Raw genomic sequence first — 14,578 nt, 5'->3', positions numbered from 1 at the left:
AGTAGCCTAAAACTTCTGATACAGAAGTACATGCCTCCAAATGTTTGCTAAATGGATGAGCAGGGAATACAGTAGACACCTCTCCTTCTTCTTGGATGTTTGGCCTCTGAACCTCCTAATTCTGGGAGAATTCCACATCTCAGGAGCCTTAATGGGACAGAAACTAAAGCCAGACACTGGCTTTCCCAGCCTCCCCTGAGGCTGGGGTGGGCACATGACCCAAGCTCCACCAATCAGAGGCTTCTGTTCCAGGGGAGCCAATGACATACAAAGGGAGAGATTATTAGGAATGCTCTCTGGGGTCAAAATCAAGTTCAACAGAACTCATTATGAAGGAAGTATATTTCAAAGTGTCTAACTTTTAAGAAAATACTTAAATGTTGCGTCACCTGAGCATAGTCTGAACAACCTGGAAGGCCACTAATGAAGTTGTACACGTCATTCACGGTCCATTTCTGAATATCTTCATCCAAAGATAGATTTTCCTTGATTGTAAGAAGCACATGTGTTCCTTTAAAACAGAAAGAAAATTATTTTGTGGGAAAAGGGAAAAGGGGGAAGCTAAGAGTACAGTTTCATGTATAGTTACATTCATTTCCTCATGTTCTATTACCACAGAGCAGTCCCTTTACATAGATCTACACATAACCCCCTTAAAAGATAGAGTTACTGAGAGATGATTTCTAAAAAAGCTTAGCTACCTCCTTTCTTTTCTTCCTCTAAAGGATCTTTAATGACAACCTTATCATAAATAAAAACAAAGTTCCAGCTTCTCTCAGATTCCAATAGAAATACCCTGTGGATTTCATTCTCCAGATTAATACTACCATGTTCTATGATGTTACATGATTTATCATGCTCTCTAAGCCATGTGAGAATTTAGCTACATCTTCATCAAAATGGCAAATTAATATTTTGTCAGGGAAGCAGTCGGTATGGTGGTTAGATTACACATATCCAAATCCCTGTGTTTTAAAATATTTTTATCTAAAGAAGTTCCAGTTTTAAACTATTTTTTATCTAAAGAAGTTCTTGAATACTATTCAGTGTGTCTTTTTGGGGCAGGGGGTAGTGTGTTAATACTCTTAGGTTAGAGAGTATCATAGCAGTAGTGAGCACTGAAAGAGCTTCTGTTTAATTGTTTATTTTTTCTACACTTAAATACAGGGGAGATTGAATTCATACTTTTAAGCAAGAAGCCCCTCTGTTTTGTGTTGAAGAGATTAGATTAAATCAAAAATTAAATTAAAATGTTAATTAAAAATTCTGGTAGGCTTTCCCATCCTTCCTCATATTTACCTTCCTAGCCTTTGCTGAAATTCTCTATATAGCAAATATATAAACACAGATACATTGCACTGTTATGGCTGACTGGAACTAATGTAATAAATTTTTCAAGAGGAGGTAATTCTAAGTAGGATCAAGAAGAAGGAGGATAAAAAGAAACACAGTGGTTACAGCTCACCATGTAATAACTCCAGGGACTTGATGACCTGCGGTTCATGAGGATTAGCCCCTGGACTCCTACCTGGCAGAGACGGTCGAGGAACTGGCGGGTAAGCCTCATTCTTTTCACCACAGGCTGCCAAAACCTGCTCTGAAGCCTTCTCCTTCCCATTGTCCCAGGCCTTTTCTTCCAGGGGAGTGCCATGAGCTCCCCAGGGTTTTCCATGGCCGCGCTCCAGCTCTCCAAAGGTGTGGGCAAGAGCTGTAGATGGCTTTTCTTCAGTTTCACCCAACTTGTGATTGTTGAGAGTGTCTGTTTCTGGGTCTTTTGCATACTCATTCTCTTCACAGGGAATTGCACGGGTTTGGCCTAGGGGCTTTTCTTCTACTCCACTTTTAGAACTCTCGGTGTCACTGTCTAGAACTTTCTGATTCCCTGTACCTCTCCTGAGACGACGACATTTCTGCCCCCAGCTCTCTAGAAAGTGCGGACCGGTTGCCACTAGCATGGGGTTTCCCTGAAAGTTTCTCAGGGCGCTTCTGTGAGCATGCAGGTCACTGGCAGGGAGCATGCTCCTGCCATGGTCGGTGGCTGGGCCAGCTGGGATACTGAAGCCATAAAGGAATGGCACCCCTAGGCCTGCTAGTCCCTTGGAATTAACTTTTTCTATTCTCCTTTGTTGGTAAATGGCATGCATTTCCATTTCCATCCTAAAAACAGAACAATATATTTTATAAAACCAACAAAACCATTAGAAATATCATTTTAATGGCCCTCTGCCTTCCCTATTGTAGCACCTCTGCTTTTCTTTTGAGTCCTTATGCTACTTATCTGAAGTCTGTTAGGTGTAAACACGAATCTCCCAGACAGCCACTGGGAAGGAGAGTCTGGAGTAAGATCAGAGGTGAAGGGTTTGGCTGAATCTCACAATGGAAGTCTAAGGCCAGTCTTTAGAGCACTGTCTCTAATGGATGTGACAATCTTAGCAGGGATGGGGAGAATGCAGCACAGCATTAGTTTCTTGCCAGAGATTAATCCTCAAAGAAATTAAAGTTTTGGGAAGAAGTTTTTAAACCTTACAGTACAATTTTAGTGAGACTCAAGAAACACAGAAGTCTCAACTGTTAAAGTTAATGCCAGTGGTAAGGGTTGGGGAAGGGAGAAGGGGGGAAGACTTGCTGGTATTTTTGCTTACTTTACTTTGCTTATTGGTCATCACCTGGACCCCTTAATGTTCAGCAATAACCTAGTCATCACTGCTGTGTGTTTCTCCTGGCTGTTGAAGGCCACTTTTAGATTGACAGGGGGCTGTCTGGGCTCTAATGGCATAGTTTGAAGTGGGATTGGCAAGCTTGGCTCCTGTCTTTGAGCAGAACTGAAGTCATTTAAGACAGAAATGCCAGTATGAATTTCAAAGGAATCACAGCTAGGCATTTTAATTATGAGACACTGACAAGCTACTGTGATCTGTAGACTTAGCTTCGCTGTGTAATTTCTAATCTTGTTTTTATCCTTAAACAACCTGTGTACATGTTTGTATATGTTTCTTTTTGTAATATTCCTGGACTACTTTTTGAAAGTGATCAGTGTGTGTGTGTGTGTGTGTGTGTGTGTGTGTGTGTATAATCAGTGAATACATATACACAAATATAACAATACATACAAAAACAATACACAAATACAATAAATGAATGAATATATAGAAAAGTATATATATAACAAATGAATAAACAAACAAGTGAATGAATAGAAAATAAAACAACATTGTTACATTACCTGGCAGTATGCTGCCTTTGAATCATTTCATTCCTTCTAGCCATTGCCTTTATGGATTCAGGTGGCAAAATGCCCCAACCTTAAACAAGAAAACCACCATCCCACCCCACAAACAAATTAACAATATCCACTTGAAAATAATGAAAGAAAATATAATGATTTAAAACAGTATCTGCAAAAAACCACCAACTGAGCACAGTGTTGGAACTGCTATCAGTTCATGGCTGTTCAGAATCTTAGAGTCACTTTGGTGATGGCATGATAACACCAGATAATTTTTTTCTTTTTTATGGCTGCGCCTTGCGGCTTGCGGGATCTTATTTCCCTGACCAGGGATTGACCCCAGGGCCCTGGCAGTGAAAGCACCGAGTTCAAACCACTGGACTGCCAGGGAATTCCCCAGATACTTTTTTTCTTTAAGTATGGGTCTCATGACTGGCAATGTTTCCCTACCATACTTCAAAAGGAAAAAGATGAAATTAACTGTGGATCTCTTGATCGCTTGCTTTTTCAGTAAATACTGATAATTTTTTTTTGGAAGAAAAGAATTAGCTGACCTTAAAAAAAAAGTAACTAAGTGCTTCTTTATGCACTGAAATCCCTGGAAATAATACATTGGGTTTGTTTTTGTTTTTGTTTTTTTTTGCGGTATGTAGGCCTCTCACTGTTGTGGCCTCTCCCGTTGCGGAGCACAGGCTCCAGACACGCAGGCTCAACGGCCATGGCTCATGGGCCTAGCCACTCCGCATGCGTAAGACTGCCAACCCATGGGGTAATGCCCAAGGATGCAGAGACTGTCCATGTGAGAAGATCAGTGTAGAGGGTACAATTCTCATTACCTGGATTTTAGCACCCTATGAAATGTGGACTCATCAAACCTATTTCAAGTTTCTTTCTCTTTCCCAAATAGTTGACATCAAACTTAGTGCTAGTCCTGTTGTAATAATCCACTCCCTACCTAACATCCCAAATTTTGAAACAGATCCCTGTCTTAATCCCTATTTTGCTAACTTACTTAGTGGCTCGGTTTCTATAGGACTGAGGCCCTACCCTTGCCCTTGCTTACTCTCTTACACGTCAGCCTTGAGGTGGGAGACTGACCTCTGTTCCTGGGACAGGTTGTCAACCTGCCTGTTTGTATCCAACTATTGGCAGTTTCTGGATTCTTCATCAGTAAGAAGCTCTTTCTGAGTCAGCAATGCAGCTATTTCACTGGTCTGCTTAATTGCTGCCTGTAACTTCGGGCTATAGATTTAACCTGGTTCTTGCTGCCAGATGGGGCTACCACCCAGGTTCAGCTGATGGGCCTGTCACACTCCAGTGGGTGTGTCTAGTTTCAGACCTGGCCCCTGCTCAATCTCATCGAAGTGGAGCCACATGCACTGCGGCAGACAACATGCTTAAGTCCAGGCAGGCCAGTGTCTTCACTGGCCCTGGCACCAATCTTATTTCTTTCTGTCTCAGGCTTTTCACTCACATTGTTCATATCTAGTGGGTTGGTCAAAAAGTTCACTTGGGTTTTCCTGTAACATGGAAAACTCGAATGAACTTTTCGGCTAACTCAGTATTCAGAGTTGTTGGAACTGGAGAGCAGGGACAAACAGAAACTCACTGAATATAGTTTGGGGGAGATAAGATGCATCAATCTGATCTTCAATCTTATTCCCTCTTGAGCCCCTACACTCATGTTTTTACTGACACCACTCTGCTGAAATTGCTCTTATCGAGATCATCAATGACCTCCACAAAGCTATATCTAATCATGTATTCTTGGTCCTCATCTTACTTGGCCTTTGAGTGGCACACTTGACACAGTTGCTCACTCTTTCCTTAAAACACTTTCTTCCCTTGGTTTCCAGGCCTCCGTCCTCTCCTGGGTTTCCTCCCACATCAGTGGTTGCTTTTTCTATATCTCTGTTTATCTTCTAGACCCTGTTGGTATGTCCCAGGGATCATCCTTTTAACTTGTAACTCATCCTTTTAACCCACTCTATGGATGATCTCATCTAGTCTCATATATCCCGATGACTTCCAAAATTATATCTCCAGGTTGTCTCCAGAAGTCCTCCCTGGACTTCAGCTGCCTTCCAGACATCCCCCCATTGATTGTCTATTAGGCATCTCAAATGCCTATGATATCCCTCCCGCCCCAAGAACTCCTGCTTTCATGGTCTTCCTCAACTCAGTGAAGAGCAACTCCACCTTTCCCATTTCTCAGCCAAAATTTCTGATGTCATCCTTAACACCTCTCCTCTTTTCACATCTCATATCTAAACTCTGAGAAAATCTTGTTGTTTCTACCTTCAAAGTATTTACAGAATCCAGCCACTTCTTACCATTCCTACTGTCACCACGCAGGGCCAATCCATCATAATCTTTTGACTATTCTAATAGCCCATTAACTCCCATCAGTTTAACTCCAGAACTTTAATCCTATCAAGTTTGTCCCCAACACAGCAGCCAGAGTGATCCTGGTAAAATGTAAGTCAGACCATGTCATTCCTTTGCTCAAACTCCTCAAAAGCTTCCCTCTTCCCCAGAATAAAAGGCAGGTCCTCACTATGGCCTATCAGGCCATATGTAAACTGCCCCAGGGCCTTTAACTCTCAGACCTCACCTCCTCATGACCTCATCAGTTCCTGCCTGTAAGATAAGACAGATAGTAATTGCAGATTTTCATGTTATTCATCAGTAAATTGATGGTTGGAGGAGTTAAGCGACTTACACTTGGTTACACAGTGGTGGAACCATGATTTAAACCTAGGTAGTAATTATAGAAACTACAAGTATAATCACCATACAGTTTTGCCTCTAAAATTTGGCAGTAAATTTGATGGCAAGCTTAATGCAGCAATCCAGTTCACAGTGGCTCCACAGACGAGAGCCACCTGTTGCTCATACCTGAGTAGACATGACTGGACAGCACGTTCGGCATATTTGCATTTGGTAGAGCAGAGAATCCAAATTGGGAAGGAACATAAAACTGTCTTGGGTCAGTTGGAGCTACAGTGGGAGGCAGTAAATCTCTAGGGAAAAAGATACACATTAGGATATTACTCAGCCATAAAAAGAAACGAAATTGAGCTATTTGTAATGAGGTGGATAGACCTAGAGTCTGTCATACAGAGTGAAGTAAGTCAGAAAGAGAAAAACAAATACTGTATGCTAACACATATATATGGAATTTAAGAAAAAAAAATGTCATGAAGAACCTAGGGGTAAGACAGGAATAAAGACACAGACCTACTGGAGAACGGACTTGAGGATATGGGGAGGGGGAAGGGTGAGCTGTGAAAAAGCGAGAGAGAGGCATGGACATATATACACTAGATAGATAGCTAGTGGGAAGCAGCCGCATAGCACAGGAAGATCAGCTCGGTGCTTTGTGACCGCCTGGAGGGGTGGGATAGGGAGGGTGGGAGGGAGGGAGACGCAAGAGGGAAGAGATATGGGAACATTATATGTATAACTGATTCACTTTGTTATAAAGCAGAAACTAACACACCATTGTAAAGCAATTATACCCCAATAAAGATGTTAAAAAATAAAAGAAAAAAAAAGATACAAATTAGGTAAAATGAATGGAATTGTACAAAATTTCCATTGCATAGACAGTGAGTTTTTTTTTATTGCCATATGGGATTCTATCATCTCTTCCCAAAATGAAGTACAAAAGTCCTGCAGTCTCTATTGGCTTAAGTAGAAATATGATGAGAAAGCTTAGGAGGAAGAGCTCTACTAAGGAAGGACTAACTCAGCTGCCAACACAACAGAGAAAGCAGGAAAGGGAAGTTTTAGGGATGTCAGGGAAAAAAAAAGATCCAATCAAATCAGTACCAATGTCTGATTTTCCATTCTTGACCACAACATTCTTTCCTCATTTGATAAACATACTGTGGCTTGAGTTTTGCCATCTGGGATCAGTGACTACCTGGGTGGACAATTTATTTCTCCGAACTTCAGTGGTCTCTAGAAGTCCAACTCTTTTGTTCATGCTCCATGAACAAGCATAAATACTGAATTTTTCTTTCTCCTCGGAATGTCAGACTATATCTTCAAAAGAAGGGAAGACAGGAAACTGCCAGAGTGTACAACCAAAATACTGATAACTTCACTTTTATTGCAAAGAAAGAATTGCTCTATCACAGGAAATCCAGGATACCCAATTGTTATGGACTGAATTGTGTTCCTAACCCCTGCCCCACCATGCGACTGTCTTTGGAGCCAGGGCCTTTAAGGGGGTAATTAAAGTTAAATGAAGTCCTAAGGGTGGCGCCCCAGTAAGACTGGTGTTCTTATAAGAAGAGGAAGGGACACCAGAAGTGCTTGCACACAGAGAAAAAGCACGTGAAGACACAGAGAAAAAGGCAGTCAAGTCTGCAAGCCAAGGAGAGAAGCCTCAGGAGAAACAAAACCTGCCAGTACCTTGATCTAGGACTTTCAGCCTCCAGAACTGTGAGAAATAAAATTAAGCCACCCAGTCTGTGGTATTTTGCTACCACAGCCCTAGCAGACTACATCCACGTTTGCACCTATGCGATGCCTGTCACATAGAAAGTGCTCCTTAGCTATTTGCTGAGTGAGGACGTCAAGCAGGCCTCAAAGGGGAAGTGATGAGAAGTTTGTTGAAGATGTGGCCGGCAGATTTATTGCACCACAGTTCCCTGAAATAACATTAGACAATAAAACAACACTGGGATTAACAGCATTTGAAACCTTAATAATATCCATTTTCTCCTTTGACTGGAATATCGTATTGAAGAGAAATACCTATCCACACTTGGAGGTTCAAATGGTGAGGGAACCAGTGGAATCCTCTGATGCCCTGATGCTGTCAATAAAGGGTTCACGGCCATCATTGGATTTATCATCAATATCTCTCGCCACTGATGGAGTTCTAAAAAAAACCAGATAGATATGTCAACAAATACCTCTACTTTTTGTGAACTATTTGAATTCTTCTTGAACACGATGAACACCTTTTGTATTTTCCCAACACTTGGGAAGACTAACTACAGCAAGATTTCAGTTACACAAAAACCCCTCCATTGTTAAGTACCCAGATACAACTGTAGAACTCCGTGTGCCTTTGGAATTTGTTGGAGAGTGCACAGGTAATACCATACCACACTACAAGCAACACTAATAAAATTAAACCAGTTTTGCAAGATTCCAGAAATACCATCTTCTTTTATTACAACTTATTTTGATGTTTATATTTCCAGAAGTACAAATGCACGTATGCTCCCATATGTTAAATTTTTGGAAAAATATTCCTATTTAGTTGATAAGATTAAAACAGAAAAGAGGAGGAAAATCTTCCTAATGGCCCAAAATACATCTAATTAAAGTGAATACAGGCTGACTGTGTGTGTCTAATTAGAACAAGTGACCAAGTTATATCCAAACATACATAAACACAAGCATTCATAACTTTATCTAGAACCTAGTGATCAGAAAAAGGGACCATTATAAAAGGGGTAAAATTTTGTCTTATATTTTCTTATTAATTATTAACATCTTTTGAATAATTTTAAATATTAAATGAGTGTTAGTCAAACAGGTCACTTTAGCTTCTTCATCCTCAATAGTTACTTTAAAAAAAACTGAGATAACTACAACTATGTTTGAAAAAAAAAGGAAATCAGGAAGAAAATGTTCTGCTTTTCAAAGTAGTGATGTTTTTTCTTTCTCGTGTGCATATTTGATTTAATTTTTAAAAGAGTTAATACATTCATATGGTTCCAAAACTAGAAATACAATGGTATTTAAATAAGCAGTCACTTCTTTAGCTTCTTTTCCAGGCCTAAACCTACGGATCAACTTCGAAATTCAAGTCCACAGGTCACCTAGCATTGGCTTTCACCATTCATATACATTTTTTTCACGTTTTGAATGTGGATTTCTTTTCACTATTTCTGTGAGGTCGATATAATTTCTTCCCTGATAGTGGCCTCAGAGTAGTGACCAGTCAGAATCAGGATAAAATTATTTGCCAGATGCCTGCCAGCCAGGGTGAGATGCCAAGAAAGAACTCAGGCCAGGTGTGTCAGCTGTGGGCTTGCATCTCTGGTGAGGACACTGCTCCTTGGCTTAGAACCTCAGGTCCTCCGCATCTGAGATTTGGTGCACAGCCACCTTTTTTTACCTCGTCCATTACACAACCAAACAGTGTGGAACACAACGTGGGGTTTCCTTTTGAAATACTGTTGAACTTTGATTTGTGTCATGAATTGACAGTCTCTGGTAGAAGTTTGAACTTACCTATGAGAGAGAAACTTTGAAGCTGTGACATATAGTGCTCATCTTGCATTTTATGTGATGCCTGAAACAAATCTGGAGGAAGGAGAAGGAAGAAAAGGAGTGCAGAATCCCTCCAGAGCAAGCATTGCCTAGAGGCTGACCATCCCGCTACTTCACATGTCACCACAGGGAAGTACCATGGAGACTACTCACCAAGAGCGGATGAGACTATCTTACTTTGGGATTCCTCCAAAGCAGGCCTGAGACAAGGACTTGAATGAAGGTAATTTATTTGGGAGGTAATCCCAGGAAGCCCACATGAGGGAGTGGGTGAGACCAGGAAGGGAAAAAAAGCCAATAAGGGGTGAGCTAATCTGTGAGTTACCACTATGGACAACCTTCTGAGGACCCGCTAAGAAAACTTGTAGTATACACCTCATAACTGTCCCAGTGGAAGACATAGAGCTGGCCATTTACCCACTGATTTCTGTCAGCCACTGGTGGAGGGCAACGTTCTCCCTTGCATCTGGGTTATGCCGGAGCTAGATCCAACAAGCTCCTACAGTGCCGGAGAAAGCCTTCAGTCTGAAGCAGAGAAATGCACGTGCTTGAGATGGGAAATGACCTCTATGGTTGCAGGTGAACTCAGAAAGGGGGTATGGGTAAGGCAGCAAGAACTGTTGAGGCCACGTGATTACTTTCTAATGTCATTCCACTAATCGACACAAATGCCTTTCTTCTGGACTACCAGGTTTGCCAGGCATAGGCATATTTCTACGAGGCTCTGTAGGGTCCATTGTCTGCAACAACACAGCTGGATTTTTTTCACTGTTATTCATGTGCTCAGTGAAATGAGTGGGGGACTTAAGGCTATTGAGCCAATGGAGTTGAAGAAACGAGGCATCGGAGACAAGTCTCATCTAATCTACCATTAAAGCCCTCCTTGGTACCACACCTGTCCTGGATTCCACGGTGCTTGAATCTGACTTTCTTTTTGCAATGCCAGGGAAACTGAATGTAATCTATAAAATTCTGTTACACTTCTGACATGGTAATTTATTATTTTTAATCAGTCTACCAAATTTTTTCCTAAAATGTAAATTATTCCCAAGTCTACAGAAATGTCCCTATGTCATGAAGGTCCCTGGGAAGGACAATGAGTCATTGGCACCTACCACACCTGAATGTTACAGTTCTGGGCTCCACCTGGCTTCCCTAGTTTCTTTTCATCTTTACACCTGTGAGAAAGTGCTTATTTACTTACCACGACATCTATTAGTGCCCAGATTTTCTTAAAAAAAAATTATAGCCCTGTGCTATAGACTGTCTCCCCTCAAAATTCGTATGTTGAAACCTAATCCCCAAAGCAATGGTATTTGGAGGTGGGGCGTTTTGGAGGTGATTTAGGTCATGAGTGTGGAGCCCTCATGTATGGAATTAGTACTCTTAGAATAGAGACAGCAGAGAGCTCCCTCAGCCTTTCCTCCACATAGGACACAGTGAGACGAAGGCCATCTATGAACCAGGAAGCCAGTCCTCACCAGACACTGAATCTGCTAGTGCCTTGACCTTGAACTTCCCTGCCTCCAGAATCGTGAGAAATTAATTTCTGTTTATAAGCCACCCAGATTATAGTATTCTGTTATAGCAGCCTGAATGGAGGAAGGCAATTTTTAATGTTGTGCCTGTTACCTTTGAATGTCCCAAATTTTATATATGTATATTTTATAATTATATATATACACATATATATATTTTTTAACATCTTTATTGGAGTATAATTGCTTTACAATGGTGTATTAGTTTCTGCTTTATAACAAAGTGAATCAGCTATACATATACATATGTCCCCATATCCCCTCCCTAACCCACCCCTCTAGGTGGTTGGTCACAAAGCACCGAGCTGATCTCCCTGTGCTATGCGGTTGCTTCCCACTAGCTATCTATTTTACATTTGATAGTGTATATAAGTCCATGCCACTCTCTCACTTCATTCCCAGCTTACCCTTCCCCCTCCCCATGTCCTCAAGTCCAGTCTCTACATCTGTATCTTTATTCCTGTCCTGCCCCTAGGTTCTTCAGAACATTTTTTTTTTTTTAGATTCCATATATATGTGTTAGCATACGGTATTTGTTTTTCTCTTTCTGACTTACTTCACTCTGTATGACAGACTCTAGGTCCATCCACCTCACTACAAATAACTCAATTTCATTTCTTTTTATGGCTGAGTAATATTCCATTGTATATATGTGCCACATCTTCTTTATCCAGTCATCTGTCGATGGACACTTAGGTTGCTTCCATGTCCTGGCTACTGTAAATAGTGCTGCAGTGAACACTGTGGTCCATGTCTCTTTTTGAATTATGGTTTTCTCAGGGTATATGCCCAGTAGTGGGATTGCTGGGCCATATGGTAGTTCTACTTTTCATTTTTTAAGGAACCTCCATACTGTTCTTCTTCTTCTTTTTAATAGACTATTTTTGAGAGCAATTTTATGTTCACAGCAAAACTGAGTAGACAGTACAAAGAATTCACATATACCTCTCCCACACACACGCATAGCCTCCCCACTATCAACATCCTGCACCAGAGTCTTACATTTGTTACAATGATGAACCTACACTGACACCTCACTATTACTGAAAGGCCACGGGTTCCCTTAGGGTTGGTTCACTCTTTCTGTTGTACATTCTTTGGGTTTTGACAAATGTATAATGACATGTACCCACCATTACAGCCTCATACAGAATAGTTTCACTGCCCTAAACCAAATTATATTTTAAAGCAAATATCATCAGACACTTCCAAGGAAGTACTCTGGAGTTGACCAGACCTTTCACTTTACCAGCTAGGTAGATAAATACTTGAAGCTCCAAATGTGTGTTTCTACAAACTCACCGTTTTGGAGTTCCTCAGTCATGGATCAACCCGTGAGTCTTTAAACATTAACATTCACATTTTCAGGGTATCCTCTTCTACATGTTTAGAAACATGTAGACAATTTTTGAACCAAGGTCACTTTGCTGTGGCACATGAAATGCTCCTGAGTCAAAGCGTAGACTGGGACATCCGTTCTGAATGCAGAGCGTGTCTGGTGATCCCCAATGCAGGAATGCACTGGTGCTTAGGTTTGCATTCAGGCTGGATTTCTTTGACCTAGGGCTCTGATCCTGGATGCCCAGCACTTTAGGAGGATGAAGACTCCTTAATCTCTGTCTTCAGACTCTTACCCTCAACAAACCCTTCCAGGCAGCACATAGAAGATTTAGCTAGTGCTAATTCTGTCTCAACTGATTAGGGCAATAGTAGTAAGACATGAACTCCATGAACTTGCCGAACCATGAAACAAAGCCCTTGCCGAATCAGCAGATACTTACCGAGTACCGACTGCTACTATGGAGAACGCTTGCCTGTCTTATGCATCGCAGCCAGGTGCCAATTCCATTACATTTCTTTACATGGCTTTACTATGACCATTCATTAAAGTCAATACAATTTGAGTTTGGCCAACCCTGAATTTAAGCAATTATATATAGAATACTTATTGCACGTATGCTGCATGAATTCTGGGATTATATTCATTAAGATAAATTAATTTTTAAGTAACTGCTGTATTCGGTAAGTTTTTACATTTGAAAGGTAGATCAATAGAATTAAATATTTCTATAATTCTGAGAAAAATAAATTCTTAAAACTAGAGAGAGATATTCTTAAAGGTTTTTCAGTTATAAAACAATCCTTAGTAGCTTCACATATTCACTGTTCTAAGTATCCTGTATTAATGTGAGTGCTGCAAAGCATGTTAATGCTAAAGTGTAATTCACTTGTCCTTAAGTATATTTTCAGTGTTTTAAAATAATAAATGGGAAATCTTTTTTTAAATTAGGAAGGCCAAGAGAGCTGCCCCAAAGCATTTCATGATCAAATACTTTTAGCAGAAAAACTAGCTGTGAGAAGAGACATCATGGCAGTTTTTCATTGCTATAGTTAGAAGTGTGAAAAAAGTCTATTTTTATATCCTATAAGAAAAAAGTTTTTAAAAATTATATAAATGTTAATTGTATAAAATAAAAATAATTGTATTGGTATTCAAAATACATTTGTTAATTGAAATAAAGTTTAAGGTAAGACTAGATGCGTAACTGGCATAAAATATTTGACTGTTTCTAATTGTAGATACATGTATTTCCTGAGAAGATTACACGGGAATTCTAAAATTATCCGAGCACTTATCTCAAGTGGAAGAAATAGTTACATTTAAAATATCTTCAACCCAAATGTGCAGCATGGTCATTTACAACAGGACAAATGACATTACTCCTTAAAATCTGAGCAGCTGATATCACCTTCAGCCCCTATCCCACATCTTCTACAAGGCTCTGCCCAATCCTGGAGATTTCATCTTCGTGGGTGCTCGGGTTCTGAGTTTACGCCACTGTGGGCCTCCCAGTCTACTCCCTTAAGCTTTTCCCTCCTCTCTGCTCTACACTGACGCAGAACGCAGTCCACTTCCCTCGATATCCATATAAAACCACTAACACAAGGTAACACGTTGTGTAGCTGACTTTACCAAGGTCTTGGCCGACTGGGGAGAGTGTGTGTCAAATACATCTTAAAACTGAACATCAGACTTTTCCATTGTGAAACAGTCCTTTGGGCAATTTTGACAATGCAGGCTCTGGCTTCTTGCTCTTTTCTTTTTTTTTTTTTAAAAAACCTTCTCTCAGCTGCTACCCCAATAACTCTAAAGCAATTGTTCCCACTTTATTTTGCAGAGACCACTCTAGCCCCTCTCCCTGAGTCCGCTCTTAGCCTTTCCTCAGTGGGCCTTTGACTCTGGTCTCTTCATATCTTCCTCCCCAACTCCATCTTTGCTGAGGGTAGGGGAGTTTAGAGATTTCTACTTGTTTGAATTATACCACTAACATCTCACTTTAGAAGGCAGCTAGACTTAATTTTGGTTTTAAATAACAATAAGCACTTTCCCTGTTATACAAGCACATTATAAATGAGTTAGCACCATAGTGGCAAGTAGTATTGACAACAAAGACAGTTAATACTGAAGCACTTGGTAGTGGCCCTAAAATATATTTCACTTTTACTGAAGGCA

The 14,578-nt window shown here is 40.5% G+C and overlaps 1 protein-coding gene across 1 annotated transcript; it reads right to left on the bottom strand.

Moving 5' to 3' along the window:
- Window positions 1–314: 314 nt before the first annotated feature.
- SAMD7 (sterile alpha motif domain containing 7) lies at window positions 315–8,112 on the bottom strand. Its single transcript, XM_033856344.2, has 5 exons — window positions 7,994–8,112; window positions 6,125–6,249; window positions 3,224–3,302; window positions 1,529–2,157; window positions 315–511 (listed from the first exon to the last, which is right to left on the bottom strand). The coding sequence occupies exons 1-5, from the start codon at window positions 8,092–8,094 to the stop codon at window positions 315–317; spliced, it is 1,131 nt and encodes a 376-aa protein (XP_033712235.2). The 5' UTR covers window positions 8,095–8,112.
- Between the last annotated feature and the right edge of the window lie 6,466 nt (window positions 8,113–14,578).

Source organism: Tursiops truncatus, chromosome 4 (assembly GCF_011762595.2).
Source record: "Tursiops truncatus isolate mTurTru1 chromosome 4, mTurTru1.mat.Y, whole genome shotgun sequence".
In the NCBI taxonomy this organism is placed as follows: domain Eukaryota; kingdom Metazoa; phylum Chordata; class Mammalia; order Artiodactyla; family Delphinidae; genus Tursiops; species Tursiops truncatus.
This window is presented reverse-complemented; position numbering and strand designations above follow the sequence as displayed.

Excerpts from the sequence above, each read along its gene's own strand:
- SAMD7 (XM_033856344.2), bottom strand. The coding sequence starts at position 8,094 with ATGATAAATCCAATGATGGCCGTGAACCCTTTATTGACAGCATCAGGG. Across the intron at positions 2,158-3,223 it reads CAAAGGCAGCATACTGCCAG|GATGGAAATGGAAATGCATG; the intron begins GTAATGTAACAA and ends TTCTGTTTTTAG. Across the intron at positions 512-1,528 it reads TCCTCGACCGTCTCTGCCAG|GAACACATGTGCTTCTTACA; the intron begins GTAGGAGTCCAG and ends TCTGTTTTAAAG.